Source organism: Phycomyces blakesleeanus (assembly GCF_001638985.1).
Source record: "Phycomyces blakesleeanus NRRL 1555(-) unplaced genomic scaffold PHYBLscaffold_20, whole genome shotgun sequence".
NCBI classification, from domain to species: domain Eukaryota; kingdom Fungi; phylum Mucoromycota; class Mucoromycetes; order Mucorales; family Phycomycetaceae; genus Phycomyces; species Phycomyces blakesleeanus.
Window position 1 is genome coordinate 310,362 of NW_017265153.1, and position 27,346 is coordinate 337,707.

General features: G+C 37.6%; 6 protein-coding genes across 6 annotated transcripts; 1 reads left to right on the forward strand and 5 right to left on the reverse strand.

Moving 5' to 3' along the window:
- Positions 1–1,406: 1,406 nt before the first annotated feature.
- Positions 1,407–4,095, reverse strand: PHYBLDRAFT_57847 (hypothetical protein; the record flags this gene model as incomplete). The annotated part of the gene is made up of 4 exons (XM_018440258.1): positions 1,407–3,644; positions 3,780–3,854; positions 3,952–3,983; positions 4,077–4,095. 4 exons carry the CDS (start codon positions 4,093–4,095, stop codon positions 1,407–1,409), a joined length of 2,364 nt encoding a protein of 787 aa, XP_018287865.1.
- A 3,816-nt stretch (positions 4,096–7,911) lies between these two features.
- On the reverse strand, positions 7,912–9,642 carry PHYBLDRAFT_115988 (hypothetical protein; the record flags this gene model as incomplete). Its single annotated transcript, XM_018428489.1, has 4 exons — positions 7,912–8,439; positions 8,506–8,939; positions 9,105–9,440; positions 9,561–9,642. 4 exons carry the CDS (start codon positions 9,640–9,642, stop codon positions 7,912–7,914), a joined length of 1,380 nt encoding a protein of 459 aa, XP_018287866.1.
- Positions 9,643–17,961: 8,319 nt separating this feature from the next.
- Positions 17,962–20,587, reverse strand: PHYBLDRAFT_115966 (glycosyltransferase family 2 protein; the record flags this gene model as incomplete). The annotated part of the gene is made up of 7 exons (XM_018428488.1): positions 17,962–18,764; positions 18,832–18,952; positions 19,030–19,169; positions 19,216–19,255; positions 19,326–19,964; positions 20,030–20,278; positions 20,336–20,587. The coding sequence occupies 7 exons, from the start codon at positions 20,585–20,587 to the stop codon at positions 17,962–17,964; spliced, it is 2,244 nt and encodes a 747-aa protein (XP_018287867.1).
- Positions 20,588–21,036: 449 nt separating this feature from the next.
- PHYBLDRAFT_41547 (hypothetical protein) lies at positions 21,037–22,639 on the reverse strand. Its single transcript, XM_018440165.1, has 6 exons — positions 22,580–22,639; positions 22,361–22,514; positions 22,097–22,300; positions 21,958–22,031; positions 21,791–21,877; positions 21,037–21,738 (listed from the first exon to the last, which is right to left on the reverse strand). The coding sequence occupies exons 2-6, from the start codon at positions 22,445–22,447 to the stop codon at positions 21,282–21,284; spliced, it is 909 nt and encodes a 302-aa protein (XP_018287868.1). The 5' UTR covers positions 22,448–22,514; positions 22,580–22,639; the 3' UTR covers positions 21,037–21,281.
- Positions 22,640–23,865: 1,226 nt separating this feature from the next.
- PHYBLDRAFT_149014 (hypothetical protein) lies at positions 23,866–25,671 on the forward strand (the record flags this gene model as incomplete). Its single annotated transcript, XM_018432202.1, has 1 exon — positions 23,866–25,671. The coding sequence occupies one exon, from the start codon at positions 23,866–23,868 to the stop codon at positions 25,669–25,671; it is 1,806 nt and encodes a 601-aa protein (XP_018287869.1).
- Positions 25,672–26,053: 382 nt separating this feature from the next.
- Positions 26,054–27,326, reverse strand: PHYBLDRAFT_126721 (hypothetical protein). Its single transcript, XM_018429121.1, has 6 exons — positions 27,215–27,326; positions 27,025–27,160; positions 26,851–26,964; positions 26,675–26,724; positions 26,503–26,615; positions 26,054–26,421 (listed from the first exon to the last, which is right to left on the reverse strand). The coding sequence occupies exons 1-6, from the start codon at positions 27,300–27,302 to the stop codon at positions 26,218–26,220; spliced, it is 705 nt and encodes a 234-aa protein (XP_018287870.1). The 5' UTR covers positions 27,303–27,326; the 3' UTR covers positions 26,054–26,217.
- Between the last annotated feature and the right edge of the window lie 20 nt (positions 27,327–27,346).

Consider the following 27,346-nt stretch of genomic DNA (forward strand, 5'->3'; position numbering starts at 1 on the left):
AGCGCAAGGCCGCGTTGCTAGCCGCCGCCACAGGCCCACGGAAGCTTAGCCGAAGTGGTTCCCAAATGCGACCAAAGTCAACCGTTCCGCCGCCCACATCAGTTGCCAAAGACCCCATCAAAGTAGAAAGACGTAGAACCATGCCTCCTCTTAGTACAACCGCTACAGTAGAGCCCATTATCAGACGAGAAAAGAAACCAGTGAGAAAATAAAATAAAATAAAATAAAATAAAAAATAAAATAAAATAAAATAAGATATATATATATATATATAATATAACATAATATTAAATGAAATAAAATAAAATACACAGCAAATTTTCAGTTGAATATTTTTTTTTAAAAAAAAACCCCCTACCATGTGTATTCTGTATATGTAGATATTCATATGTGTATATTTTGTATTTTAAAATAGAGAAAAAAAAAGAATTACATTTCAAATATTACACATGAAGTTTGACATCAAAATGTAATGTAGCCTGTGCAACTTATCCCTCTTCTTTATCACCAGTTTATATTAAATCTTGTTTTTTTTTTACTATGATTTCAACAATACTTTCAAATACATATATACGTATATATGTATACTTGGTGTCTTGTACTTTCTTTTCTTTTTCTTTTCTTTTTTCATTAAATCATTCAATTGTGTGACAAATTGTATGGATTGAAACATGGTTTGCCACTTGGAATACAAAAGAAGATGTGTAGATCAAAGAACAAAAACCCCCTCAAAAAATAAATAAAGGAGAAAAATAAAATAAAATAGAAAAATAGAGGGGGGAAAAGGCAGAAGGGAGGGATTATTTGAAGAGACTACTGTGTGGTTGTGTAAGAGAGCATTTGTTAATACTACTTTGTTACAAAGCCTATATATAATATATATATAATTGGTCTTTGACAGATTGACTGACTGACTGACTTCTTGAAATATTTGTGTGGATCACACATTTGGTATCATTCAACTCCTTTATAAGATTGTGACATTTAATATAAAAAAATAAAAAAAAATTATAACAGAATGAATGATTTTTTATTTGAAATTGCTTGGATTGCTTGAATTGCTTGATTGATTGAGTAAGTGAGTGAGTGAGTGAGTGAGTGAGTGATAGATAGATAGATAGATAGGTTAGGTTAGGTAGATAGGTAAAATGTATAGTTGGAAAGATATGTAGAAAAAAAAAGGGTAGAAAAAGGGGGAGGAAGAGGAGGGAGATAAGAAAGACAAAAGTAAAAAAAAAAAAAAAAAGGTTTGGTGTGAAATGCGTTATAAAGAAGAAAAATAAACTACTACTACTACTAGTAAAGATGAAGGCATTTTTCTATACATACAAATTATTATTATTATTATTTTATATGAATCGGATGCTATTTTTTGTTTTTGTTTTGTTTGCTGGATGGTGAAATTATTATCCACTGCAACTAACACAGGCATCTTTGTTATCGATCGAACAAACCATATCAGCTTCATTCTCTTTGCTGGTCTTGTCTCGGTACTCCTTGAGAGAAAGTTGATCGACAGTGAATTTGATTGCATCGACAGCAGGGCGAGTACGGAGGTAGTACATTCCGGTCTTCAATCCCTTTTTCCAGCCATAAAAGTGCATACTTGTCAGCTTGCCAAAGTTGGCCTCGCCAATAAAGATATTCAAACTCTGGCTCTGGTCAATGTAAGCACCACGATCAGCGGCCATATCAATGATAGTACGCTGTGCAATCTCCCACACGGTCTTGTAAAGAGCCTTGATGTGAGGAGGGATAATTGCGATGTTCTGGATAGAACCACTGTCTGACATGATCTGGTTCTTGACATTGTCGTTCCAGAGACCCATCTCAACCAAGTCCTTGAGCAACCAAGGGTTGACGATCTGGAACTCACCAGCCAGAACACGGCGTGTGTAGAGGTTAGAAGTGTAGGGCTCGAAACATTCGTTGAAGCCGAGAATTTGTGAAGTGGATGCTGTGGGCATGGGAGCAACCAGCAGGGAGTTGCGAACACCATGCTTTGCGATCTTGGCCTTTAGGCTCGTCCAATCCCACAAGTTGGTAGGTGTGACGCCCCACATGTCAAACTGCAATTTACCCTTGGACACAGGAGAGCCAGCGTAGGTCTCGTAAGGGCCCAAGGTCGCAGCAATTTCCATGGATGCCTCAAGTGCGGCGTGATAAATGGTCTCAAAGATCTGAATGTTGAGCTCCTTGGCCTCGGGGGAATCAAAGGGATAACGCATGAGCATAAACGCATCAGCCAGACCCTGGACACCCAAGCCAATAGGACGATGGCGCATGTTGGACAGCTCGGCTTCAGGTACAGGATAGTAGTTGACATCAATAATCTTGTTCAGGTTCTTAGTGACCACCTTTGTGACAGCATGGAGCTTCTTGAAATCAAAGTACTCGCGGTTGACAACATATGTGGGAAGGGCAAGACTGGCCAAGTTGCACACAGCGACCTCATCAGGGCTAGAGTACTGGACAATTTCGGTACACAAGTTGCTTGATTTGATGGTACCCAAATTCTGCTGGTTGGATTTGCGGTTGCAGGCATCCTTGTAAAGCATAAAGGGATTACCGGTCTCGGTCTGGGCCTCTAGAATGGCATACCACAACTTCTGAGCCTTGATTGTCTGGCGAGCACGGCCCTCACGCTCATACTGGAGGTAGAGTGCATCAAACTCATCTCCCCATACATCCGCAAGTCCGGGAGCCTCACTTGGGCAGAACAAAGACCATTCGCCATTCTCTTCAACACGACGCATGAACATGTCTGGGATCCACAGAGCATAAAACAGATCACGGGCACGGATCTCATCCTTGCCAAAGTTCTTGCGCAAATCCAAGAATGTGAAAATGTCAGGGTGCCAGGGCTCGAGGTACATGGCAAATGCACCCGGACGCTTGTTTCCTCCCTGATCCACATAGCGAGCAGTATTGTTGAACACACGCAACATGGGCAAGATACCGTTAGAGTAGCCATTGGTTCCGGCAATGTATGATCCAGTAGCACGGATGTTGTGAATGCTCATGCCAATGCCACCAGCAGTCTTGGAAATCTGGGCGCAGATCTTCAAGGTTGCATAGATACCTTCAATAGAGTCTTCCTTCATTGTCAGCAAGAAGCAGGATGACATCTGAGGACGAGGTGTGCCTGCATTGAACAAAGTTGGACTGGCGTGCGTAAAGAATTTTTCGGACATGAGGTTGTAGGTCTCGATTACCGAGTCAATGTCATCACCGTGAATTCCGACCGAGACACGCATGATCAGATGTTGGGGACGCTCTGCGACCTTTCCGTTGATCTTGAGAAGGTAAGAACGCTCGAGGGTTTTGAAGCCAAAGAAGTTGTATCCGAAATCACGGTCATAAATGATTGCAGAGTTGAGTCTTTCGGCATTCTTGGCCACAACATTGTAAGTATAGTCCGAAATCATGGGCGAGTGCTTGTCGGTCTTGGGGTTGATGTATTTATGAAGATCCTCAATAACCTGTGAGAACACCTTTTTGGTCTCTTTGTGGAGGTTAGAGATCGCAATACGGGCAGCGAGTATGGCGTAGTCGGGGTGAGCGGTGGTCATGTAGGCTGCTGTCTCTGCAGCCAAATTATCCAATTCGACAGTTGTAACACCCTGATAGACACCCGAGATAACCTATTTGAATCATACGAACAATAAAATATATAAGTTCCTAGTATATCTACACATTACACATCACACTACACACAGTTGCTTGTTGAAATGTCCAACTGCAATTCCAAAAAAAAAAAAAAAACATTTTCGTTATACCTTTTGGGCAATTGAAGTGGGATCAATGTAGTTCATGTCCAAACCATAGCACAACTTGTTAATTCTGGCAGTAATCTTTACAATGAGATTTCGATTAGTAATACATTCTGGACACACACACACACACACACACACACACAGAGACAAAAAGATAAATGAGCATAATTCTTACCTTGTCAAAGGCGACATTCTCACGGCGACCATCTATGATACGTATCAAATTAATATACAGACACTTGTACACCTTTGTGTTTGCTTGCTTGCTTTCTTTCCTTCTAATAGACTTCTTTAACTTACCTCTTTTGTAAACAAACATATTATCTGTAAAGTCTAATATATATGTAGATATCTTTGTGTATGTATATGTATGTATGTGTGTGTATATGTATGTATGTGTCTATGTACAAAATATGTAAAGAGAAGGGTTTGGTTGTCTTTCGTGTGTTTTTGAAAGAAGTTGAACTACAGGTGAAATAGAAAGAAAAAAGAATAGAAGAATAAGAACGCGTATTGAAAGTTGAGCTTATATACCTTGAACCTAAAAAAAAATATAATATAAATAAATAAATAATAGAATAAAATAAAACCCCAATAACCAATAACCAATAACCAAGAAAATATTAAAACAAAAAAAAAATACAAAAAATTAATATATAAAAGAACGCGTTCTTACGCGTCGCTAAACTCGACTAAACAAATCCGACTGTCACATTTTTCAACGCGGCGACTGATGGATGGGTCGGAAGATGAGAATTGAGCTGGAGTACAAAAAAAGAAAGAAAGAAAGAAAGAAAGAAACCTCTTAAAGTGCACACACATACACACAAAGAGGATACTGGGAAAGGTTAAAAGGGGTTCCTATAAGATGATTTCTAGTAAAGCAAGAAAGAGAGGAAGAGATAAAGAGATAAAGAGAGGAAGCATGAGATTTTTGCCATTTTTTTTATATATTTTTATTGTGATTAAAATATTTGATATAATCAATAGAAATTCATATATCAAATCTGATAAATAGTATTTATATTCATTTATTTGGTTTAAGGAAGGGTGATATGAGGTAAGGGCATGTGATATTCAAGGAAGGCTAGTATATTCCTTATACCATCTTCTTGCTTTTATTAATGAATGGTTGTGACCTGACTTGTCCTTGAAGAAATATATAGATTTTTTTTTATATTTAATCTAATGCAGAATCCATTAAATCAAGAAAGCCTTCTTCTTTGTCTTTCTTTCATTTTTCTTAAATTCAAATAAACAAACAAATGAATAAATATCACCACTAACCTTATTTAATATGTATCTGTGGGTGGGTAGGTGGGGTGTACTTATTCACATAGAAGATACGATGCATAGACATTTATATATTGTCTTTAAAGGAGCTTCTAAAGAGAAGTATTGGATCATAAGGTCTGTGTTTATTTATATATATATATATTTTGAAAGTGTACGTGTCTTTGATGCAAATGGGAATGTGAATGTAAGTCTTTAAATAAATAATAGTAATTGTAATAATAATAAAAAACTTAAAAAAAAAAGTCTACTGTAGGCCACGAACTCTCAACTGCTCTTCTACCAGCTCTCCAATCTTGCTGGCAAATGCCTGCTTGGCATCATCGTTGATCTGGAGGTGGTGTCGCTTCTCGAACGCGTCAACAAGGGTGAGATAATCAGCAGTTGGGTACACAGGAAGGTTGGCGTAAACGCCAGGAGCAAGTTCGATGTTGAACGAGAACAAAGGTGCCTCTTCTACTGGCTCTGGTGCGTATTCTAAAGGAGCTGGGGCAACAGGAGCAACAGGAGCAGGAGGGGCGGCAGGCTTGGGAGCGTACTTTGAAGCAGCGGCACCTTGACTGAATAGTGGGTTGTAGGCTGAAGTAGAGGTCGATGCTTGGGCTGGAGGAGGAGGAGAAGAAGTAGGGGGAGGATGGTGGTAGGCTGGCTCTTGGAAAACAGGAGCAGCAGCCGGCTCCGAAACGGTCTTTGGTGCGTACTTTGATGCAGCGGCACCTTGCTGGAAGGTTGGTGCGTACTTTGATGCGGCGGCACCTTGCTGGAAGGCGGGGGCGGGGACGGCAGGAGCGGCAGGAGCAGCATGCTGTGGTGCGTACCTGGATGTCGAAGAGCTCTGGCCATAGCCGGGTCGTGCTGCAGATGCAGCGGGAGCAACAGGTGGAGCAGGAGCAGCAGGAGTCGCTGCCTTTTCCCAGAACGGGGTGTCCGCCAACGTGCCTGATCCCCAGGCTGTATTCTGGGATCCAGGAGGAGGGCGACGTGTGGTGGATGGAACATTTGATGGTGGTGCTGGCGTGTAGGGCTTGTACTTTGAGGAAAATGGCTTGGGTGTTGGTCTAGAAGTCCCGGCACTGAATCCACCTCTCTTCTTTTTGCCACCACGCGACGAAGCTGACTTGGGCATCGGCCCACCCTTTCCCAAACGCTGGTTGAGAATCATCTGTTCGTCGACCGGCTTGAAGTTTGCACCTTTTCTGTGCAAGTTTCCTGAGCCGATACCACTGGCTTTTATCTTGACATTAGGATCCATAAGTGAATTCCAGTCTCCCATAGTTACGGTCAACTGTGGTGCAGCGTTCTTGGTGTCTACTGCCTGAGTTCCCCAGGAACCAATATTGAGGGGGGCGTATCCGTCATCCTCTTCTTCTTCCTCTTCGTCGGTGAATTCTTCGTCATCGTCATCACTCTCAGCTGGGGGGATGCTTCCCCAGCCGTTCGCTTGTGGAGCAGCAGCAGCAGCAGGAGGAGCCTGCTTCTGTTGTTGTTGTTGTTGTTGTTGTTGTTGTTGTTGTTGTTGTTGTTGTTGTTGTTGTGGTGGTGGTGGTGGTTGCTGTTGTTGTCTTTGGACTGGTGGCCAGTTGTTGGCTCCATTGAGGGTGTTTCCAGTACTAGCTTTGGGGGCATTCATGTCACCCCAAGATGCACCCAGGTTTCCGGCAGGGTTTCGGGTAAAAAAATTGTTAATACCGGTCATGTTGTATTAAGAGTGTATATATATATATATGTGTGTGTGTATAAAAATAAAAACAAGATAAACTAAGGGTAAAGAACAAGCTTTTTTTTAGTTGAATATTAATGGGTAGATCGTGTAAACAATTATTTCCCGTATGAATAATGTTGTGACTGGTTTATGGCATTATATCGTTTCAGATCTCTTTCATATCATATACATATTGATAAATCATGTAAGATAAAATAATATTATATACATATAATAATATATATTATTCAGGGCAACATTCCACTTTAAATATTTTAATATATAAAATAAAATAAAATAAAATAAAATGAAAGCCAAATAGGAACAAAAGAAGAAAAGAAAAATCTCCAGAACTTTGTGCAAGTGTGACAAGGTAAAAGACCACATACATAAAGACAAAATTAAGAAAGAAAGAAAAAACAATAGATATATATATATAGCTTTTATAGGAAAGCCACAAAGTCTACTTTTGGCTCTGATTAACAAATATATATTATATATTATATTATTGGTATTTTAATAAAAGAGGAGGGAGGGGTAGTCAGCGTAGTTAGTGAACTTTATTCATAATTTATTTTAGTAATTACCAAGCTTGGTGTATATTTTATTAAGTCTGTTCCAGATAATCGTTTCTTTTGTTTTCTTATGTCCTTTGACATGCGAAGTCTTTCCAATTATAACAATTTTCATTTAACCAACATCATCTTTATCATTATCATAAAAGAAAAATGAGTGATAAAACACATCACCTTGTATTATTAACATTTTTTTTTTGTGGGCGTGTGTATTTTTAAAATAGTAGTAAGAATTAAAGTCGATCTACTTGTTCAAGAACAGTGATCAAGACTTTATCTATGTATATATTAAAAGAAGAAGTAATAAAAGTAGTAGTAGTAGTAGTAGTAGAGGAAGAGGTAAATAGAGAGAGAATAAAATGTACATTAGGATTTTATAGAGAATTTGTGTAATAAAGAAAACCGAAGAGAAAATGAATAAAAGGAGAAAGGAGAGAAGAAAAGAAGAGAAAGATAAATTATTACTATTTTGTGCTTATGCGTGCTTGTGTGTGTGTGTATATGTATGTGTTGTATATGTTGTATGTGTTTATGTTTTAGGGTTGTAGGGTTTTTGGGGTGGATTTTAACGGTCAGTGCCAGCCAAGACACTTACAACGCTACGGATATCAAGCTCTTCTTCACGAGGTTCGATTTGAAGACTTCGTGAATAGAAAGCTTGATCATCTATTTCTACATTCTCCAGACTATGTTTGAGGTATAGCTGGATTTCTTCTACCAGGGCAAGGCGATATGGAATCTGGAATTGGTCAATTGCACTCAATACTCGGGTGGTCTTGATATATTTATCAAAATTGATCAACTGTGTTCCATTGGGAGACGTCCGATGATTCGAATTGCCGTCGTCAATAAATGTCATGTCAGTCAAGTAGACTCCCAAAAAAGGTAGACATGGTGCAATCGATGCAGTCAGCCGTTGACGATATTCCGCAAAATTGCGCTGTGAATCTGTGGCCCGATATATTTGCTCATACATCGTCTTGTATTTTCCAGATACATACTCCCATGTTTTCTTTAGGCGTGAGATACTGGTTGATGATAGTGCAGATCTGATGGCCATCAATGTATTGTAATTGCTCAGCTGGAGGCAAAACTACACAGCAAAAATAATAAAGAATTTTAATATATATTTAATACAAATATATAGTATATTACTTACATCTCCAACCTTGATCCAAAATTTAATAATATGTGAGCGCTTCTTTGGATCTGAATCACGCAGGATCGAATCAGAAATCCAGCTTGTAACCTGAGTGCTTTTTTGAATCATGGCCTTGACATTGGCTGCTGTACTAACTGCCCCCTTCTTCTTGAATTCCTGGCCAATCATCTCATTATGACGGATCTTACAAAACAAAGAATTCTCCATAAGTGTGAGCTGTCGGGCTAGTTCAAGAGGGTCAAAATCATTGACGTGTACACTCTGCAGCAAACTTTCGCTGGGAGTCTTGCGCAAGATATTTCGAAGCGATCGGGTGATAACAGACGGTGGTAGCTGGGTGTTAAAGGAAGAAACTTCTGAATGCTCTTCAAACAAGGTCAGGCCAGAGAAGAGAGAGGATCCAGACGAGAGGGATATATGAGAACCAGAAGCTGATTTTTGCAAAGCTGCCCTGGATTCACTGGTATACGAAGACTTGCGACTATCTGCCAGAAGAATTGTCGAGGAAAACTATTGAAATAATGATAATAGTAATACATTATTGATTATTGATTATTATCTTTTTTGTGTATATATATATAATTCTTGCTTTTTACATAAACTTACTGTACGGTTTGCATGCTCACGAAGACGATTTGCCGAACTTGGGTGTACCTTTTTTATATCCTTTTCAATGAAATCAAATACAAGGCTTTTGATGCACATGTCAAAGTCGTGAGAAAAATATGTTTCCAGCCAGATCTTGATTACGTTGCAGACTCTCAGTTGAACAGGCAGCCTAACACTGGTAGACCAAATCTTGAGCTCTTCTTCGTTGAGAGGTGGGTTTGAGGGAGGGCTGAGGTGGAATCGTTTGATGAACAATTGGAGCAGTTCAACAGGATCGGTGAATAGGCGAAAGTTGTAAAAAAATGCACGTAGAAAAAGAACATCTTTTAAAAAAAAAAACAATAATTAAATACATCCATGGTGAGCAAATAAGTAAATAAAAGAGTCTGTGCGTAATTTTCCCCGCCACACAGTTATTTCTTCTTCTTCTTCTTTTTTCTAACCTGGTGCTTTCTTGTGCAAAGTCAAGTTCTCAACCAGGGTCTCGAGATTAGCACCCGTAACCTGTCCATCCGCATTGACCATCCACTCATCTTCACTAAATACACGTTGCTTGATAAACCAAGGCTCTTCTTCCTTCTACAAAATATAAATTAGTTCCATTAATACATTTTCTTTTTTTTTAAAAAAAAACAAAAAAAAACTTTGTTTGGTTTTGATAATATACAAACCTTGACTGAATACTCGGTTTCTACATCAGTAGTGCTCTCACGGGTTCTACTGCTGGAAAATGACATCCAAGAAGAGGTGCGTCTGACACCAGTAGAAGAGTCTGGAGTAAGTCCAGAAGAGGGGGTATTATTGCCAGCATCCTCGTGACGATGTTTGATCGACATGCGCAGGTTGGAAACACTCATGTTGCGTGGGCGGCGACCCTTTGAAGAAGGATCTGTCATTGGAGTGGATTTAGAGCTAGAGAGTTTGAAATCGGCAGGATGTGATTGTGGAATAGGAGGAATTGGAATAGCTGCTATTGCTGCTGCTGCTGCTGCTGCTGATGGTTCTGTATTTGTTGACGATACCGAGGACTGAGGTCTTAGAGTGCTCACAGTTGCCGCCCTGGCCAAAGTACCTCTGGATTTTTCTTCTTCTATTCTACTAGAAGCTAATGGATGTATTGTAATCTGCTCTTCGTTTTTTGGACTGGTTGATTCATGTAGTGTCGATGTTTGATGGAGAGACTCGGCTGAAGATAGGGCAGCCTGTCGCAAACCATTAGCAAATCCACCAGCCGGAGGAGAGTTTTCATAGACACCACCCGATTGACGAGCTGCAGCTGAGGCACGTCTGATTGTTTCTGATCTACCGAGTCTTGATTTACTGGTTGTAGACCGCCTGGTCAACGAAGAGAGTGGCGTTTTTACCAATGATTCAACACTAATAGTTGCCGGGTTTTCTGTTCCTGCTTCAGTTTCTGCTCCTGTTGGTTCTGAATATCCTGTCTTTTGCAATGTGGTAGATTCTTGATCGTCATTGCGATTATCAATCTCATCTTCCGAGTCCAATTCAACTGTTTCTAATTCAATAGTCTCAAATCCACCTGCCTGATTTGGTTCGAATACTGCGTCATCACGCCCACCGCGTTCCTCCACTTCGACTTCGGCTTCGGCTTCGACCTCGACCTCGACCTCGGTTTCATCTTGGTTAGCTTCATCATACTGCTGCTGTAATACCGTCAGACTGGTGACCTTACGTCCGAGAACACTTAGAGTCTGGTGCCGTCGAGTGTCCGTGATATTCTCAAGCTGATCGCGCATAGCTTCCTGGTCCTCTTCAGATACCGATTCAACTGAATCAATGTGTAAGCACGTGCGAACACATGCGGTACATGTATTGGTTGTACGGACCACGTTGTCACAGTTGTTTCGCAGACGCTCCAGAGGTTCATCATCCTCGTGTGGGCCGGTGAGGGCACGGACGGCCGTGACAAGATGAGTTATTGCGCTGTAGACGGCTTCTTTGGCAACCACTAGGGCAACAAGATGGGGATCTTCTGGAGTACTAGAAGAGTGCTTGTGATCCAGGTCGTCTACGTTTGAGCAAATGTGTTCCACAATTGCCAGGAATGTGCGTACAGCCTCTACTGCTTTACGTGTCATCTCCAACATCTCCGTGGCACGTTGGCGGGTTGCCAAATAGCGTTCGATTGTTAGAAAGAGACTAGCAATAAGGGTCGTGATTTCTACTCGGTGCTCTAGAATATTCTCGTGGATGTGGTTAGCGTCGGGTAAAGGTACAGCCTTGGCGATGAGAGAGGCACTGGACAAGCGGGCGCTGGCTAGTTGATGACGAAGAGAGAGGGTTGATGTTGAGGAAAGTGATGTGAGAGAGTTACGGGGTGAAAGGGATGTAAGAGAATGGTGATTGTGATGGTATGGTTGTTCTGGCTGCTGCTGTTGGTAGTTTCCGGATAGAGAGCGAAAGACTTCTTCAAACATATCCATTTCGATTAGTAATTGATTTGCCAGACTGGGCATTTCTCCATCAACTGGTTTTGGAGGAGCCGCCTGCAGCTCCTTGCCCTTGAGGACTAGTCGACTCAAGGCATTTAGGACTATTTTGCGCTGTCGGGCTAATTCAGGTGACAGACGCAGGAGAGGAGAATCCTTGTTTACTGTGTTTGCTGCTGTCAGGACTGCTCTAATTGATGACACCACCTGGAAGACGGCTACCTGGATTCCAGCAGGTGCATTGCAGGCATCCACTAATTCGGACATCCGCATCGAGACATCTTCCATTAGTGCTTCCCACTGTGAGGCATCTAAAGTTATTAAGCTGTCTTCTTGTATTGGGGACTGGGTGTTTGGATTGCTGACTGTGCCCGAGCGTCGTCGATCTTCGGTCAAGAGTGCTCGTGCTAGTTCTACTCTGTCTTGCATTGGTAAGGTGAGCGAAGACTGGGATCTTTTACGAGCCGAGACTAGAGTGTTTGTCTGATAAAGAATAAGAAAGAGATGTTAATTAATTAACTAATTAATTAATTGGCTTTTTCTTTTTCGTTTCGTTTCTTTTCCTTTCTCTCTCTCTCTCTTATTCTTCTATTTCATTTGATTTCAATTTCGATTTAAATCTTTAATTGATTTCAATTTCGATCCAATTTAATTTGGTTTAATCCCAGAGATTTTCACACAATAATAAGAGCAGTATATAGATATTTCTTCGTCGTCGTCGTCGTCGTCGTCATCTTCTTCTTCTTCATTGTGATTTACACAATAAAATGAAGTACGCATTATTTAAGCTCTCTTGGTTACTTGTATATATTTGTGTGTGTGTGCCATTTTTAAAAGAAATTTATATATATATATAATACATGCCTGTGAATCTTGGCTAGTAAGATCGGTATCTTGTGAATTAAGGGTGTTTCTGGATGTGTCTCTATTTGTGTCGTGGTCTGACTTCATCGTCTGTCTCCATGCGTCAAGCTCGCCTTGTGAGTGTTCGTCTTCAAAATCTGCTGCTTCACGAACGGCGTCGCCAATTCGTCCTACATAGTTACTGGGGAACCAGCCACGGACGTCGTTTAATAAGCCGTCCCACCAGCCTGAGCTGTCTCGATTAAAAACTTCGATAATGGCTCCCTTGCGAAAAAAGAGGCAAGAGACCGATTGATCAGCTGGACCCGATGAAGGTAGAAAGTCATGTAGTGCCTGTACAAAGTGTGAGGTAAGTGGTGATGGTGAGGTGCCTTCCTTTGGTGATGATGGAAGTGATGGTGGAGAGAATGAGGTCGTGGTTTGCTTCATTGGTCTAGGAAGCGGTAATGGTTCTGACAAGGTCATTTATATATATATGTGTGTATATATATATAAAGAACAAAGCCAATAACAAAACAATAAAATAAAGGAAAGGTCGATTCTTATGATGTGCTTCTTCTTCTACTTTTTTGATTTTGAAAAAAGTATTTTGTTGTTTTGTTGTTTTGGTTTCTTTGGGTTTGGATATTAGGATGGTTTTGCTGATGATATAGTCCACATAGAGCAATGACAGCACTGGTGTAAATTGTAGGATATGTACAAGTTAATTTACAGTATATTTAAATGATAAATATCAATATCAATATTACTATCGATATCGATATCAATATTTAAGGTAGAAGAAGAGAGTAAGAGTAAGTAAGTAAGAAAGCAAGAAAGAAAGTAAAAGAGCAGGGTGGCCCAGTCAGGATTATATTTCTATCAAAAGAATAAAGGTATTATATTAATACTATGTATGTATGTATGTATATATATATAAAAAAGGAGAAGGCGGGATAGGTCAATATGAGTGTATTTTAACTGATTGAGAAAAAGTCTCGCTTATTTTAGGGGTTTATTTTTAATGGACGCACGAGTATATATATATATATATTTATATATATAAATATAAATATATAAATACCTGGGACGTACGACACAATATATATACTTATTTATATGTATTTCTTTCTTTTTTTTTTTTCCTTTCATTTTTTATACATATTCAAAAGGGCAATATTCATATATATTATATATATATTTAAAATCGTATTTTCTATTTCTATTCCGCCTTTCTAATTTCTCCACCTGCCGTTGTCTAACCTCTTTATTCAATACTCGACCTTGATATGGTTTTGACACATCAATCTCAGTTTCAATTCCCAGAGAATCTTTTATAATGAAAACGAACAAGCGATTAAAGAAAATAAAAAGAATCGTGAGTATTCTTATTGTTGGTAATTTGAGCGATTTTTAGCCTTATTTTTTCACTACTGCTGTTACTGCTAATGTTATTTGGCTAGATCTCTTTGCTTATAATTTGTGATTGTAAGCAAAGAAAAAAAAAGAAGCATAGTATACAAAAGCTTCGAGTCGATTAGATAAAGAGGGCTATCAAGACAATAAAGATCAAAGCCAATATAACAATTAATAATCCTAATCCTAATCCTAATAGTGATATCTATAATAGCTATATATATATATATATATATATATATATAATTACATATAATTATATGGGTGTATGCGCCAGATCTTCTGTCATTATCACCGCCAAAAACAATAAAGATAAAATATTAGCTTCCAATCTCTTTTGGATAGCAATATCTATCAACCTCATTCACCCTTTCCCTCCAAATTTGAATACTCTGTCTCACTCTTGAAGCGGAATCTTATTATTCTCTTTATACATATTCATCTTGTAATACAAATACAATTGGCCATCAAGAATCAACACTACAACAAGATAAACCAAAATAATCAAAGTAATACAATCAATATATATTTAAATATACTTGAATATACTTGCACCTATAGAATCTAATTTATCATGTCATTATTATTATCACTAGAGTTGTATAAAACACTAAAGAATATAGATATCTATACTTAAAAGAAACAACTCGAGAAAGGTTACACCGGTCTTGGGAGAAGGAAGGGTGGGGAGGTGTCTTTTTAAACTACTAAAAAGGAAATCGCAGCATGTGGAGCAAAAAAAAATCTTAAAAATATTTATATGTCATATAATTAAAAGGAATACAGTATCACAACAACAGGAATCAGATTTATTTATCTTCTAGTGCGTTTAGTATAAGCATTATTTTTAGCGTAAAAAAAAATGGAACAATGAGCGAAAAATTTCTTGTATTACCAAGAAAATATATATTTTATATAGAGTATGAAAGACAGCGCAATGACACTAAAGACTTACTACTCGGGGGGTTTGAGAGTTGTATAATACACACAAGACCATGCTGGAATGGCACCTAACTTTTTCTTCTATATATCTTGTTACATAAATCAAAGTCCTCCAAAACAAAAAAAAAGAATCAACAGAGTGTCTTGGTTCTGCCTAACAAACTTTACATTATTGTATGCTCTTGTGTTCAATTAGAATATTTATACATGCAAATGTTACCACACCAGTGCTTATATAGACAATGGTAATTTATCATATAGACCACATTTAGGTTAAACAATTCAAGATTCACTAAACTTACAAAACATTACTCTAATTGTCTATATATATATATTATTCTTAAATTATTAGTATTATTATTATTGTCATTTAAAGGCTTTATTTGACTTGAACACAAGCAACATCTAATATGTATGTTTATATGTATATTAGATAGGCAAATACATGTAGCTGTCCATATTTGCTGTATTGGTGGAATAGAAACAAAGCAAATAAAACAAAAATGAAGCAGAATACACTGATTTAAATGGCATGTTAAACTTAGTCAACATTGAATCTCGCAGAATCATAGCTGGAGCCGAGGTTGTTCGGCACTTTGTGTATAACTATTCTATAAGAAGTATTTTGTCAGTTGGGAGTACCACATGTAATATTCATCTCTACATTTATTACCAGGATTTAATATTCTATTTACTGTGCAACTTTTATAATCTTCAAACCATTTCATATTATATACATATACATATATATATATATTAATAATAATAGTAATAAGAATTTCCTTAGAGAATCAATGCAAGCAAAAAAGCACCCCGATTAATTAAAAAATCAAACTAACTATTCTTTGACTTTGACTTTTACTTTTGTTACCTGTATCTGTACCTGTACCTGAATAGATATACCTATTACTTTATATATATATCAAAAATTCTGTTTGTGGTTAGTCTCTTTATAACCCAGAAAGACAGAATTCTACTCTTGGTGTAGAAAGACATGTTACATAAAAGATGTGATATTAAATACTACCTTTCTTAAGAAACTATCCGAGCAAGTCAATGCATTGCTACACCACAGCTAGATTCATCTAAGCCTTCAATGATTGGTTAACCTGTCCCGTCAAACCTAAAATCCAGTCTTGAAAATCATTGGTAATTGCAATGAGATTTCAAAGAAGTATTGCTATTGGTTCCAAAGTATAGGGTTAGCTAGTTTTGTCTTCAGTATATTGCATTATAATGACTTTTCAATGATTAGTAATTAGATCGATCTAAGAACAAAACTGAAAAAAAAGAAACTCGAATATTAGCATGTATTCTAATAAACATATCTAGAAATATCCAAAATGGTTATCCTGAGGCTGCTCATTACTTGTATAAAAATGTCAAAGAGGTTTAGTAGAATCTCAAAAAAAGATAATAATCATAATATCGATATCCTATTTAAATAGCTTACTTTTTAATATAACAATACTTTTTCGACAATTTATTTTATCAGCCAGTAAAAAAAAGAAGAAGAAGAAAAATCCAAAGAATTCTTTCTTCTTCTCTCTTAGGTACCACTATATTTATTAGATTATTGGTGCAAAAAAATAGGAATAATAATTATATCACTCAGTTTCAAATGCTTGATTTGGTATATCTCAACCAATATTCGTAAGCAGCAGATTTGACGTTAGACTCGAGTTTAAAGGTAATTAAGCACCTGGTATCCTGGTTTAGTACCCTGATAACTTTGAGAAGCTTATAGTCTCTAAAGAGAATACAAATCATCTTCAACAAAACTATATTTGAATCCAATTTGAAACGTAGTAGACCTAGCATTTCAATGAAGGTCACAATTCATACACAAGCGACACTATTTCTAATCTAAAGAAAGAAACACAATCTACTTATTTTTTCCAAGCAAATATTACAGTCCTGGCTGTGTTCGAAGCAAAAAAAAAATAGCTACTTGATAAGACATTGTTGCCTGATATTTATTCCCTACTTCCTTCGCTTCCGCTGCCAAGCTCTACCTAATGCATGCGTTTTCTGGATAGAGTAAATGTGTGGCTAATTATAACAGAAATTGCTAATTGTGGCGGGTGCAGGTACAAAAAAGAAGATCTAAAGATAGCTATGATGTAAGAAAGTTTGATCTTAGCTAGTATCCATTTTAGGGTGTGGCGCAATGGTTTTTGGGAACCAATCCTGCCGTTTTTACACTTCAAGATCAGACGATGTTAGTTTTTTTTTATAGACGAATCAAGTTAATTTTTAGACGTCTTGTTTACCTTTGTTGGACAGAACGTAAAATGCAATTTGGAAAATAAGGATTAGTTACGAGACAAATGAGAAAGAGATTGAATGATCAGACTTTCTTTTTTTTGTCTATTGAATTCTGTTGGTCTTCCAACCCCCATCCGGACATTCCTATCGATTGAAAGCATATTTTTTGCAGCATTTACATATCGCTGCCAAAGTGTGGAACAGGTTTTGCATTCCAGCACACTTTTGCCGCGAATATGTAAGGCTGGTTCAAGGATATCTGAGCGAAAACTATTACATATTCGCTAGTCTTAGAGGGACGAAGTTTCCTGGTGGGACATGTCATTTCCTAGTGGGAGACAACATTTTGATTCTACCGGACCACAAATCGTGACCTTTTTTCCAGCATCTAGTAATTCTATCTGGTCCCTAAAGACACAGAATACTCTTATAAAGGCTTTTCTTTGTGCTTTGCAGAGAGAGAGAAAAAGGACAAGTGGGAATTACTTACCAGTTGGTGCTATCACACTCTGGATATAAGTAGGTAAAAGAAAGACAAAGGCACGATACGCGTAAGACGGCCAATAAATAGTAAAGTGTTCAACAAGATTGCGTTACGCTCTAATGGCAACACCTCTTTATAGCCTTTTGCATAACTGGTTATCGATATAGTGTATTTGTGACTAATTATTATTTTTTATGGCCATGTATAAATTTAGGGCTACTAATTGAATATATTGTATGTATTTTAGGACACACCATTTTGTCCTGAAGGATTAGATATATACACCGGACCCCAGACATATAGCCACATTTGATTAGTCCGGTTAGATAGAAACGTCGTGCCCCACCAGGAAACGTCGTCCCCGTAATATTTCTGGTAACAATAATACTCTTTTCTTTTGTAAAAATTCCTTTTATTGATTGCAATCTTGGATAACTTTAGCTACCCATGAAAAATATTTGTAGCCAGGTAAATACACGACCCAATGAAGCGAAGGCCTAATATTGCAGCAGTGAACCAAAGAATACATCCTACATAAATTGTGATTCTTAACTGATGGTCTCCAAACCAGCGGTTGGTTTCCACACTCGACAGAAGTACAACCATTGCCAAGTTAGAAAATGTCCACGCCAGTACAATGTAAGTTCGAAATGCTCGGTAATAGTCTTCTTTCTTTGTTTTTGAACTACATTGAGGCTTCCTGGTCTTTGATTTATCGCGAATATCTAGACGTGCTTTGTGGTATATCAAGTCGATATCCGTCGGATCAAATTGGGCTACAATATTCAGGCTATTTCTCTTGCTAATATCTCCAGGTTTAGAGGTTTCCGTGTCTAGTAGAGCATGTGTGTCTTCTTTTGTTCCCCATGAAACATCATGAGTATTGCAAAAAGCATATACGTTGAGTACATTTACATAGCTCGGCGACAAAATTGTGTACTGTAACATACTGGTGAATATGTGCCAGGGATCGAGAAATAAAATCCCAGATAAAAGGTATATAATAAACGTAGAGCATACGGACAGTACAATACTCTGGATTCTGTAGCGACCGAGCAAAGCCATCAGTGATAAATCAGGACTTTCGATAGCTGCCTTGACGCCAGTATAAACAATCCAAGCCATGGCAAACATTAAATACATCATAAGGAGTCCGAATATTGCCATACTAATGATGTAGGCATACTTGAATCCTTGTGGTCTATTACCCAGGGCAATCACAAATAAGAATATCAACAATATCGCTAAAAAACATGTTCAAATAAATAAAGACCTTTTTTGTTTATATGTTTTGAAAATATTTAAACTTACAGTATATCCAGTCGAGGGCTAAATTGATATATATTGAGTAGCTAACTGGGAATGGCCGAGGATCAAGTGAAATCGAAGAAAGTGTTTTTGTCAATTCATGAAATATTAGATAGAAATTTCCCTGTTCAAGATATATATATATATATTGATAATTAGTATTCATGGTAGAAATAGTAGTATAGTTGGATATAAGCATACCAGAGCAAACCAAGAAAAAAGCAAGTTGACTGTGTTATAGAAATGGACAAACATAAACATGGTCTTTCGAATAAGAGTATGATTCGAACCCCATATTTTCTTCCAGTGATAAATTGCATAGACTGTGGCAAAGAATGAACCTAAAGCAATATATCAAATGAGGGAAAAATACTCATTTAGTCTTACCATTCAACCACCTTCGACGCTGCGAGATAAACTCTGGTACCTAATAATTTCAACAATAAGTTATCATATATTTATACGGCTGTGGTTTTACAAAAAAAAGACAGGTTTACTTTGCCAGGAACATCTGTTTCTCCATAGGCATTAGATACATAACGCAAAATCCAGCTAGAATTTTTCTTGGATACCAACTCATAGCATAATATGCGATCTTCAGCAAGGTACATGTTAGCTGTAAATATATCAGCATCAGATCCACGGTGAGTTTCGCACATAAAGTATTTTTCTAAAGGACCGCCGCCATTCACGTCGTTTAACAGGGCCATGTACCGATACGCAGAGAAAGCACCAGGTAATACCGAAATGTAGCCAAAGACCGATTCGAAAGGTTTATCCAGAATATTGGACACCTTGTATTCAAAATTCTGAGATGCGACCAGTGGATTTAATAACGATGTACCAAAGCGGCCTGTCATGGCCCGAATCTCTCCGCAAACGCCGGCAACACGGCTGTCGAGCTCAAACGCTTTCCAAAGATGATAGATGGATCTATTTCCGGGTCGAGTCCCAACATCTAATAAAACACAAATCTTTGGCCGAAGAACTGGGCAAAATGCTTGAAAAAACCATCGATGTGAATTGATCTTTCTCTGATTGGCTTCTTTGAGACAAAAAATGACCTGACAAGGCACGATACCATCATCGGCATATTTAAATTCCATATCCGAGTCGACGGATAGTTGTGTAGTATACTTTATGAGTAAAGTATGGGAGTTAATTAAATATCATAAAATAACACCGCCTTTTATGACTTTACCTCGTATATATGAGCAGAGACTCTTTTTCCATTAACAGTATTTTTTGCTACACCTCCTTGATAGACACCAAGAGCGGTCAATATTGATAGTACCTTTGAGTTAACCTCTTTGCGCCCATCTGCTATAATGCAAACTGTAACTTTTTTCCAGCCGTTTGATCCCCAAGTCTTGGATCGACTTCTTGAGCACAAATGTGAAATATTCTTCATGACACCATGCATTGTACGAGTGAACAGAATCTCGTCTTCCTATTTATAGTAGTTTAAATAAAGAAATAAAAGTCTTCTATATATAAAAATATGTACATTATACATGGTCAACACAATTGCTAACTCGGTTTCTCTTTCCATTATTTGCTGCCTGAGGATGTGACCGTCACGTATAAAGTTGCTTGGATCGCACATAGCAGCAGTATAGCGCATATGAGTGAACTCTTTTGAATTTCGGATAGGGACTAAGCCGATGTATTCACTAGATACCGGACAATCCAACACCAGGTTACCACGAGTGAGCTTGACAATCGATGCTAAGTTTAATAATAGAATATAATGGCACATTTATCATATGATTTGAGTAAAACCTTTTTCTAAAGAGTGTGTCAATATATATATAGTGTATACCCTCACTTGAGTTGTATAGTCGATCTTGACGAAAAGGTGGATTTTCCCAACCTACCCTTGGAATAGCGCAGCCAGCCATTGCCTGAGGGGCTTGTAACATGTGTGGAGGGGCATTTCTGACTATTTCAGTCGACTTTCTATACAAATTATGTGGTTCTCTCATGCATTGATTTCTAACAGGTATCGATAATATCGCAGGATTATTTGCATTTGCTTGATGAGATTGGTGGCGGTGTGTTGTCTGACGCATTCGGAGGCGTACGATTATATCAGAATGTATCTATTACTTATCAAACCCAAATGTAATGTTATTTTGTGGGAAAACTTGACAATCTATTCATTAGCAAAAGAGAGATCTCTTGAAACATTGTGATAAGAAACAATATATAGTCAATACTACTCGGTTCTTAATCTCTTTTAAGACTCAAGTATGTGTTTATTTGTTTATTTTAATTTATTCCATTTCTCTCTATGCTCAGATGAAATTGTTTTTACATTTTAATCAATCAATCACAAATCCTTATATGTATAAAGCTTGTGGATTGATTGAATGGATATTGATTTATGAAGTTCTATCATTTCTTCATCTTCATACGTTTTTTTTTTGCATTGCATTATATTGTGTACATCACTATGACTTGGATTGAAATTTATCCACTGCAGCGTCTACTTCGGTTGGAGTCAAAGAACTGGCCGAAGATTCGCGGGTATCGTAGGCCTCTGCAATTGCAACAAAAAATTCTGCCAAAGGTTTAACTATCCAGCGTGTCGGGGAAAGTGTATGTTCAAACCAGCCAATATGGCCACCTCTCTCAGTGGTTGCCAAGACAACGTTTGGGTTGATTTTGATTTCATCGTATGGAATACATGCTTTAAGTGCAATAGGATCATCAAGTGCGTTGAAGCACAAAAGAGGTATACGAACAAACTCAATAAAACGACAAGAGCTTGCATCGCGATAGTAGTTGTTCACAGTGCTGTAATCTCCCAGTCTACGTGTGCAGACTTCATCGAATTCACAAAGAGTGTTTGAAGACATAACCTTCTCAGGATCAATCTTTCCACCTTTGACAAGCATATCCATATGTCTTTAAAAGAGTTAGTATCAAAGATTAACGAGGAATTATAGCTTATCTTCACCTTTTGAACGAGTTCTTCAGATTGGTAGCCATGGCAGTAGAGTAAACTCGTCTTCCCAATATCGACTGGTGAAGCATTTCAATTGAACTAATTTTTTTTCTGATTAGTACATACACATACGATTCTTAACCAATTTTCACACACAACCATTCTTTTTTTTTTTTTACCTTTTGAAATCAAAAGGATTTGCAACGGACATAGCAGCCACAAGAGGTGTCTTATCGCCCTCTTCCCCAAGATACTAAAGTTAAAGTGTCAGACACGCTATTGATTATATGTATAGTTTTAACTACACTAAAATCTTGCCTTGACGAGAATATTGGAACCCAAAGAAAACCCGATACCAATCAATGGTGTACCTGGAGCTAAAGACTGTTGAATGTACTTGATGGCATTTCTAGCATCTTCTGTGTATGCACCGTTGTACAGCTGAGGTGTTGTTATGTTACTTCCAGCGCATCCACGGCTATTGATAACCACTCCTCTGTAATTGAATGGATCTCTGGTAATCTATAATCCCAAATGTAAATATATATGGCTTGTAAAAAAAAACTGCTTTAAAATACCCACTACTTCAAGGACGCTCCGTATATAAGCTTCATAGCTTCCGCCTGTCAATCCATGAAGGCAGATAAGAATTGGTGTTTTGTCTGTCATATCAGTAGGCTTAATAGGTGCCCAATCCAGGGCAAGCTGACCACCGTCAGGTAATGAGAGGAGTTCTCTGATAAACAGAGAAAAATCTTAAAAACTGTCTTTCTTTTTTTAAAAAAAAAATATCTAACAAACCTTTCGTATTCAATTTCTTGCTTTGAGGAGGTACCATTGTAGTAAGAAGCGTACGCTGTTTGAAGGTGACCATTGAACAGGTAAGGTGTAGGGTGATAGACTGCATTTGGGCCCACAATTGAAGGACATTTTTTGGCAATAAAGTCAACGAGAGATAGCTTTGTTCCCTCCCTCTTTAATGCAATTGTAACAGGATTGCTGTTGTGGAATAGCTTTACGGGGCCCATTAGAGATGGTAATGAAGATGCAAAAGAAAGGTTAAAGCAGTTAAACTTTTCAAGTCCGAAATATATCTTTATAGTCAGCGTAATTACTAGACTAGAAAATGGTTGGTGGCTTATTTCCATGCTGTCATTTTAGATAACGCTTTTCTACATGGTGAAAAGATGACATTTGGTTAATTATAATAAAAACCAAGTATTAAGATATAAATCGGGTTGGATAAAGGTATTTTATTAGACAGTCCAAGCTACTTAATTTATTTGCCCAAGTGAGCTTTCAATTCGCTTGAAGTTCATGCTATGAATTTATTTACTTTTATGATAAAAGCTTATCTGTAGTTTCTCACACTGCTAAAATTGGATATGCTTGTTGTATTGAATGACTAACGAGCTTCGATAAGACGGTCGAACTGTTTTGTGGTGGGGTTAAGCATCTGATATTTGTACGATCTTCATTCTACCCGTTTTTGTTTTAGTAATTTTAAAAAGAAAAATTGCCCCAAATATTGTTCAGGTTTTCAAATTACAGAAAAAAGATAAATGTTATAAATAGTAGGATATTTTTACAGACCTTGTAGACAAGCAAAGTCAATGAACAGCTTGTTATACAATTGTCCTTGAGATATTTATAAAGATTGTTCTATTTTTTATTTTATTTTTACTCGTACGAGCTTACGGCCAGCTGAAAATGCGAATTAGTGGTGACACGAGGATAATCCCCACCAAATATATCAGTGTAGTATCAAGATTATAACGATATTGGTAATTTGTGAATTTTTTGGACGTGCCTCAACCTCTTCACTGATATATATATATACTGCTTATACACCGTATCTATTGATAATCTACCCACTCAACATTCACTCTCATACAATAGTATTTTCATTTCGAGGAATTTTGAAATCTATGCCATCCTAACCTCAGAATAAATTGTCTGAAAGACATAATAGCCATTAAGATTATCTCTTTGGCTTGAGAAGATGGGCCTGCTTAATTTTATTTACATTCAATAACATCCATATTCAAGTAAATACACATTTATCCTTTTCTTTAATTTCTGATATCATGCCTTTGTCTTGTCTACCTTACGAAATAAATCGCTCAATCGCTGAAAAAATCAGCAGGCACGATCAAGCCGTGTGCGCTTCTACCTCTCGAGCATGGCATGCACCTTTTTTCCATACCTTGTGGAGCAACGTCGAGCTTCAGAACGACAGACAACTCAAGTATTTTATCGACGCAAATATGTCTCCAAGTATACCTGGCTGTCTTGTACGGACTCTATCACTTTTCGAATGGCTCGACATATCATCCACAGATCTCAGAAGATTACAGTACAGCTGCCAAGAACTAAATTATCTCTCCCTTCCAAACGTGTATGATTTTGCGCTTGACATAGACACGATTAATGGGTGGAACCAGTGGAATTCTCTGTTAGAGCTAGAGTTTTACAGAGACACTCTTGAAATTGAAGCTCTCCATAGTATCTTAACATGTATGCCTGCACTAAGATTATTACATCTGCCAGTTAAGACCGGAGAGTCTACCATCTCCCTCAGTTTGAAAGATATAAACAGGATTCATTCGAAATTGCCTGATCTTGAAGACTTTTTCTTTGAAGGACAGCTCGCAGCCTTGTCTAATGAAGATACGAGCTACCTCACACCATCACTAAAGAAAACTAGACTTACATCCTTGAAAATAATTGCTATTATTCCCGATACAAGGTGGTTGCTATATTGGATATACAAACATCCAAATCTACATACTCTGCACATGAATGTTGATAAAACCGAGGTTATCGAGACCATAGACTGGAGAGCCCCTGTGAAAATATTCTTGAACGAAGTTGGATGTTGTCGAAAGCTTCAAAGCATGAAATTACATGGGAGCCTTTTCAAATTCTGGCAGTATCAAACTTTCTTCGAATCTCTTCGCAGAGCAGACATTACCCTCAAACGTTTGGACTTTTCTATTGATATCAGTCATATTCAGGAACCAATACCAGCTGCAATTGAAACCTTTACCTATTCGTCTACGAATACACTGACACATTTAGGACTGGACATAAGTGGAAATGGGACATGCGTACAGGAAATCATAACACTTCTTGGCGATTACAAAAACCTGTCTGACTTGCGTATCAGCGGCAAGAAGCTATTTCTCCCTCTAAATATCATACTAGATACGTGTATGTCATTAAAGAATATTGAGCTAAATGTCGCAGAAATCACCTTGTGCCAGCAGCCAAACATCCAGGAAAGCAAACTACGGTCAATAACAATAACAAATTCCAGAGTTCATGCTAATGTATTTAATCACATCTCTGTGCGGTGTCCGGATCTGTCAGAAATGCATTTGCTATATGCAAGCGTCATAGACCACGCTTCCTTGCTAACAAAAAGAATGCACATATACATGCCGTTCACAGCATTTGACACATTACGTATACATTACACATACTTTATGACGACTGGCCTTTCTGCTCTTATACCAGAACACAAGATGAATATTTTATCACTTACTAGAATGTACGAGTTCCCTACAGTTACGGATAGAGTTGATAATAGCCGAATGCGCAACACTCACACCGACTTTCCAGATGAGAAATGGTATTATATATCTGACTTAAATGACACCTACCATTTAGATCGCTGCCAAAGACTTAACTTTCCAGATATAAGTTTTCTTAAAGAATATTACGCGAGCACATCAGATCGAGAAGTTCCTGACTTCTTGAGGCTTAGAACACCATCACCAAGCCTTGAAAACATATCGATAGTCCAATTAAGCGAGAGTGCAATACAAGGGTACATAGATCTTTGCTTAGGATCCGTAAAACGTCTTTGTATCAACAATAAAAACCTTTGAGAACATATTCAAAAGTCTTCCACTATAAAATATACGGATATACCAATATATATATTTTTAGATATTTCTCTTTTCACCATTTAAGAAAGAAAGGTAAAACGAGTTTCTTTTTTCGAGATGTCTAAATATTTACTTTAAATATATAATAGCATGAATTTTATCATGAGGGAAGGACAAAATCCTTTTAATGAAAATATGTGAAATACCCTTTGACATTGTAAAATATAATGTGATTTCATGTCAAAATAGAATGAAATAGCTTGGGGAGCAACTCTTCTGTGAGTAATAGTGTCTTGGACTCAAATATATAACTTTCTGCCACATATTATATACATTTCCACACTTGAATAAATCTGATGGACTATATATTTACCAATGTTTACGACTGGAGCTACGATTGATCCGTAGGGCATGTTTATATACATATGCTTTAATTTTATACAGAAATTGCTAATATATCTCTATTTTAATATTAATACTTGTAGTAGAATGGACAGGTATATGTATGAAAGTGAGAAAAAAAAGCCAGAATAGGAAATACTGTATTTATGATAGACTGCGACCAAAGTTCTGATTCCATTTTAGCAGCTCATTAATATCATTTGCCCAGTCTTTTCCTTCGCCAGCTCTTGTGACGCATGGGATAGGATATTTTGACATTCGAACCTGAACATATTCACCTTTTTCCAACATGAATATTTCTTGTCCATCAATGGAAACTTCGATCTGACTTCGACTTGACTCGCCGATCTGTAGAAGAAAAATGTTTAAGGCAAATGATTGTAAGCTTCCATAAACTCTATATAATATTTTCTTCTTTATCTTATATACCTTCATATGAATATTTGCACTCGGAGGAAGCAACACTGTCCTGAAGGAAAGTGACCGGGGGCAGATAGGTGTTAGTACAATACTCTGTACACTCGGGTGAACAATAGGACCTCCTGTGAGATGTTATATAATATGAGTACTATATTAACATATAATATGATATTTAAAGTACCCGCAGATAGGGAATATGCAGTTGATCCAGTGGGTGTTGCTACGATTAAACTAAATTCAAAGAATTGTATATTATGTCAGTATTAACCTTAGCAAGCACACTTTTATTATTAGTATTTTACCCATCGGCCTAATTGATATGAGCAAAGTTAGTTATATATACACGTTTATAAAAACCGCCCGTTTATATTTACCACACATTCTGTCAAGAAATTATCGTCTACATAGCATCCAATAGACGTTAGATGTGGGTATCGTCCACGATGTAAAGATACTTCGTTCATAACTTGTCTATCATCTGCTACATTCATTAATAAATACACTCTACTATCATAAGCAAACATCTAACACTTGCCCACTTCTTTTCCGTCAATAGAGATTCGCTTTCCGCTTGCTTCGTGTAGAGAGCAAAACAATCGCATTCGCAATGTTAAAAAAACCTTGCCTTCCATAACATCACTTAATACCCGTTTGTATTGGTTAAATTCTATTGAAACTGTTATAACCAGATTGAACATTTCGGAATCTTTAAATAACTTACGAAAGGACATGAGAAAACCTAATGTACCAAATGAAAAACAAACTACTGGCGGAACAGCCTTGGGAAAAAGAGATGATAAATGTAGCATGGTTCCATCGCCTCCCAAAGTTATGGCAAAATCGACTGTGCGCG

Excerpts from the sequence above, each read along its gene's own strand:
- PHYBLDRAFT_41547 (XM_018440165.1), bottom strand. The coding sequence starts at position 22,447 with ATGACAGACAAAACACCAATTCTTATCTGCCTTCATGGATTGACAGGC. Across the intron at positions 22,032-22,096 it reads GTTCCAATATTCTCGTCAAG|TATCTTGGGGAAGAGGGCGA; the intron begins GCAAGATTTTAG and ends CTTTAACTTTAG. Across the intron at positions 21,739-21,790 it reads CTGAAGAACTCGTTCAAAAG|ACATATGGATATGCTTGTCA; the intron begins GTGAAGATAAGC and ends ACTCTTTTAAAG.
- PHYBLDRAFT_126721 (XM_018429121.1), bottom strand. The coding sequence starts at position 27,302 with ATGCTACATTTATCATCTCTTTTTCCCAAGGCTGTTCCGCCAGTAGTT. Across the intron at positions 26,725-26,850 it reads GTGGTAAATATAAACGGGCG|TTTAATCGTAGCAACACCCA; the intron begins GTTTTTATAAAC and ends CTTTGAATTTAG. Across the intron at positions 26,422-26,502 it reads GTGCAAATATTCATATGAAG|ATCGGCGAGTCAAGTCGAAG; the intron begins GTATATAAGATA and ends TTTCTTCTACAG.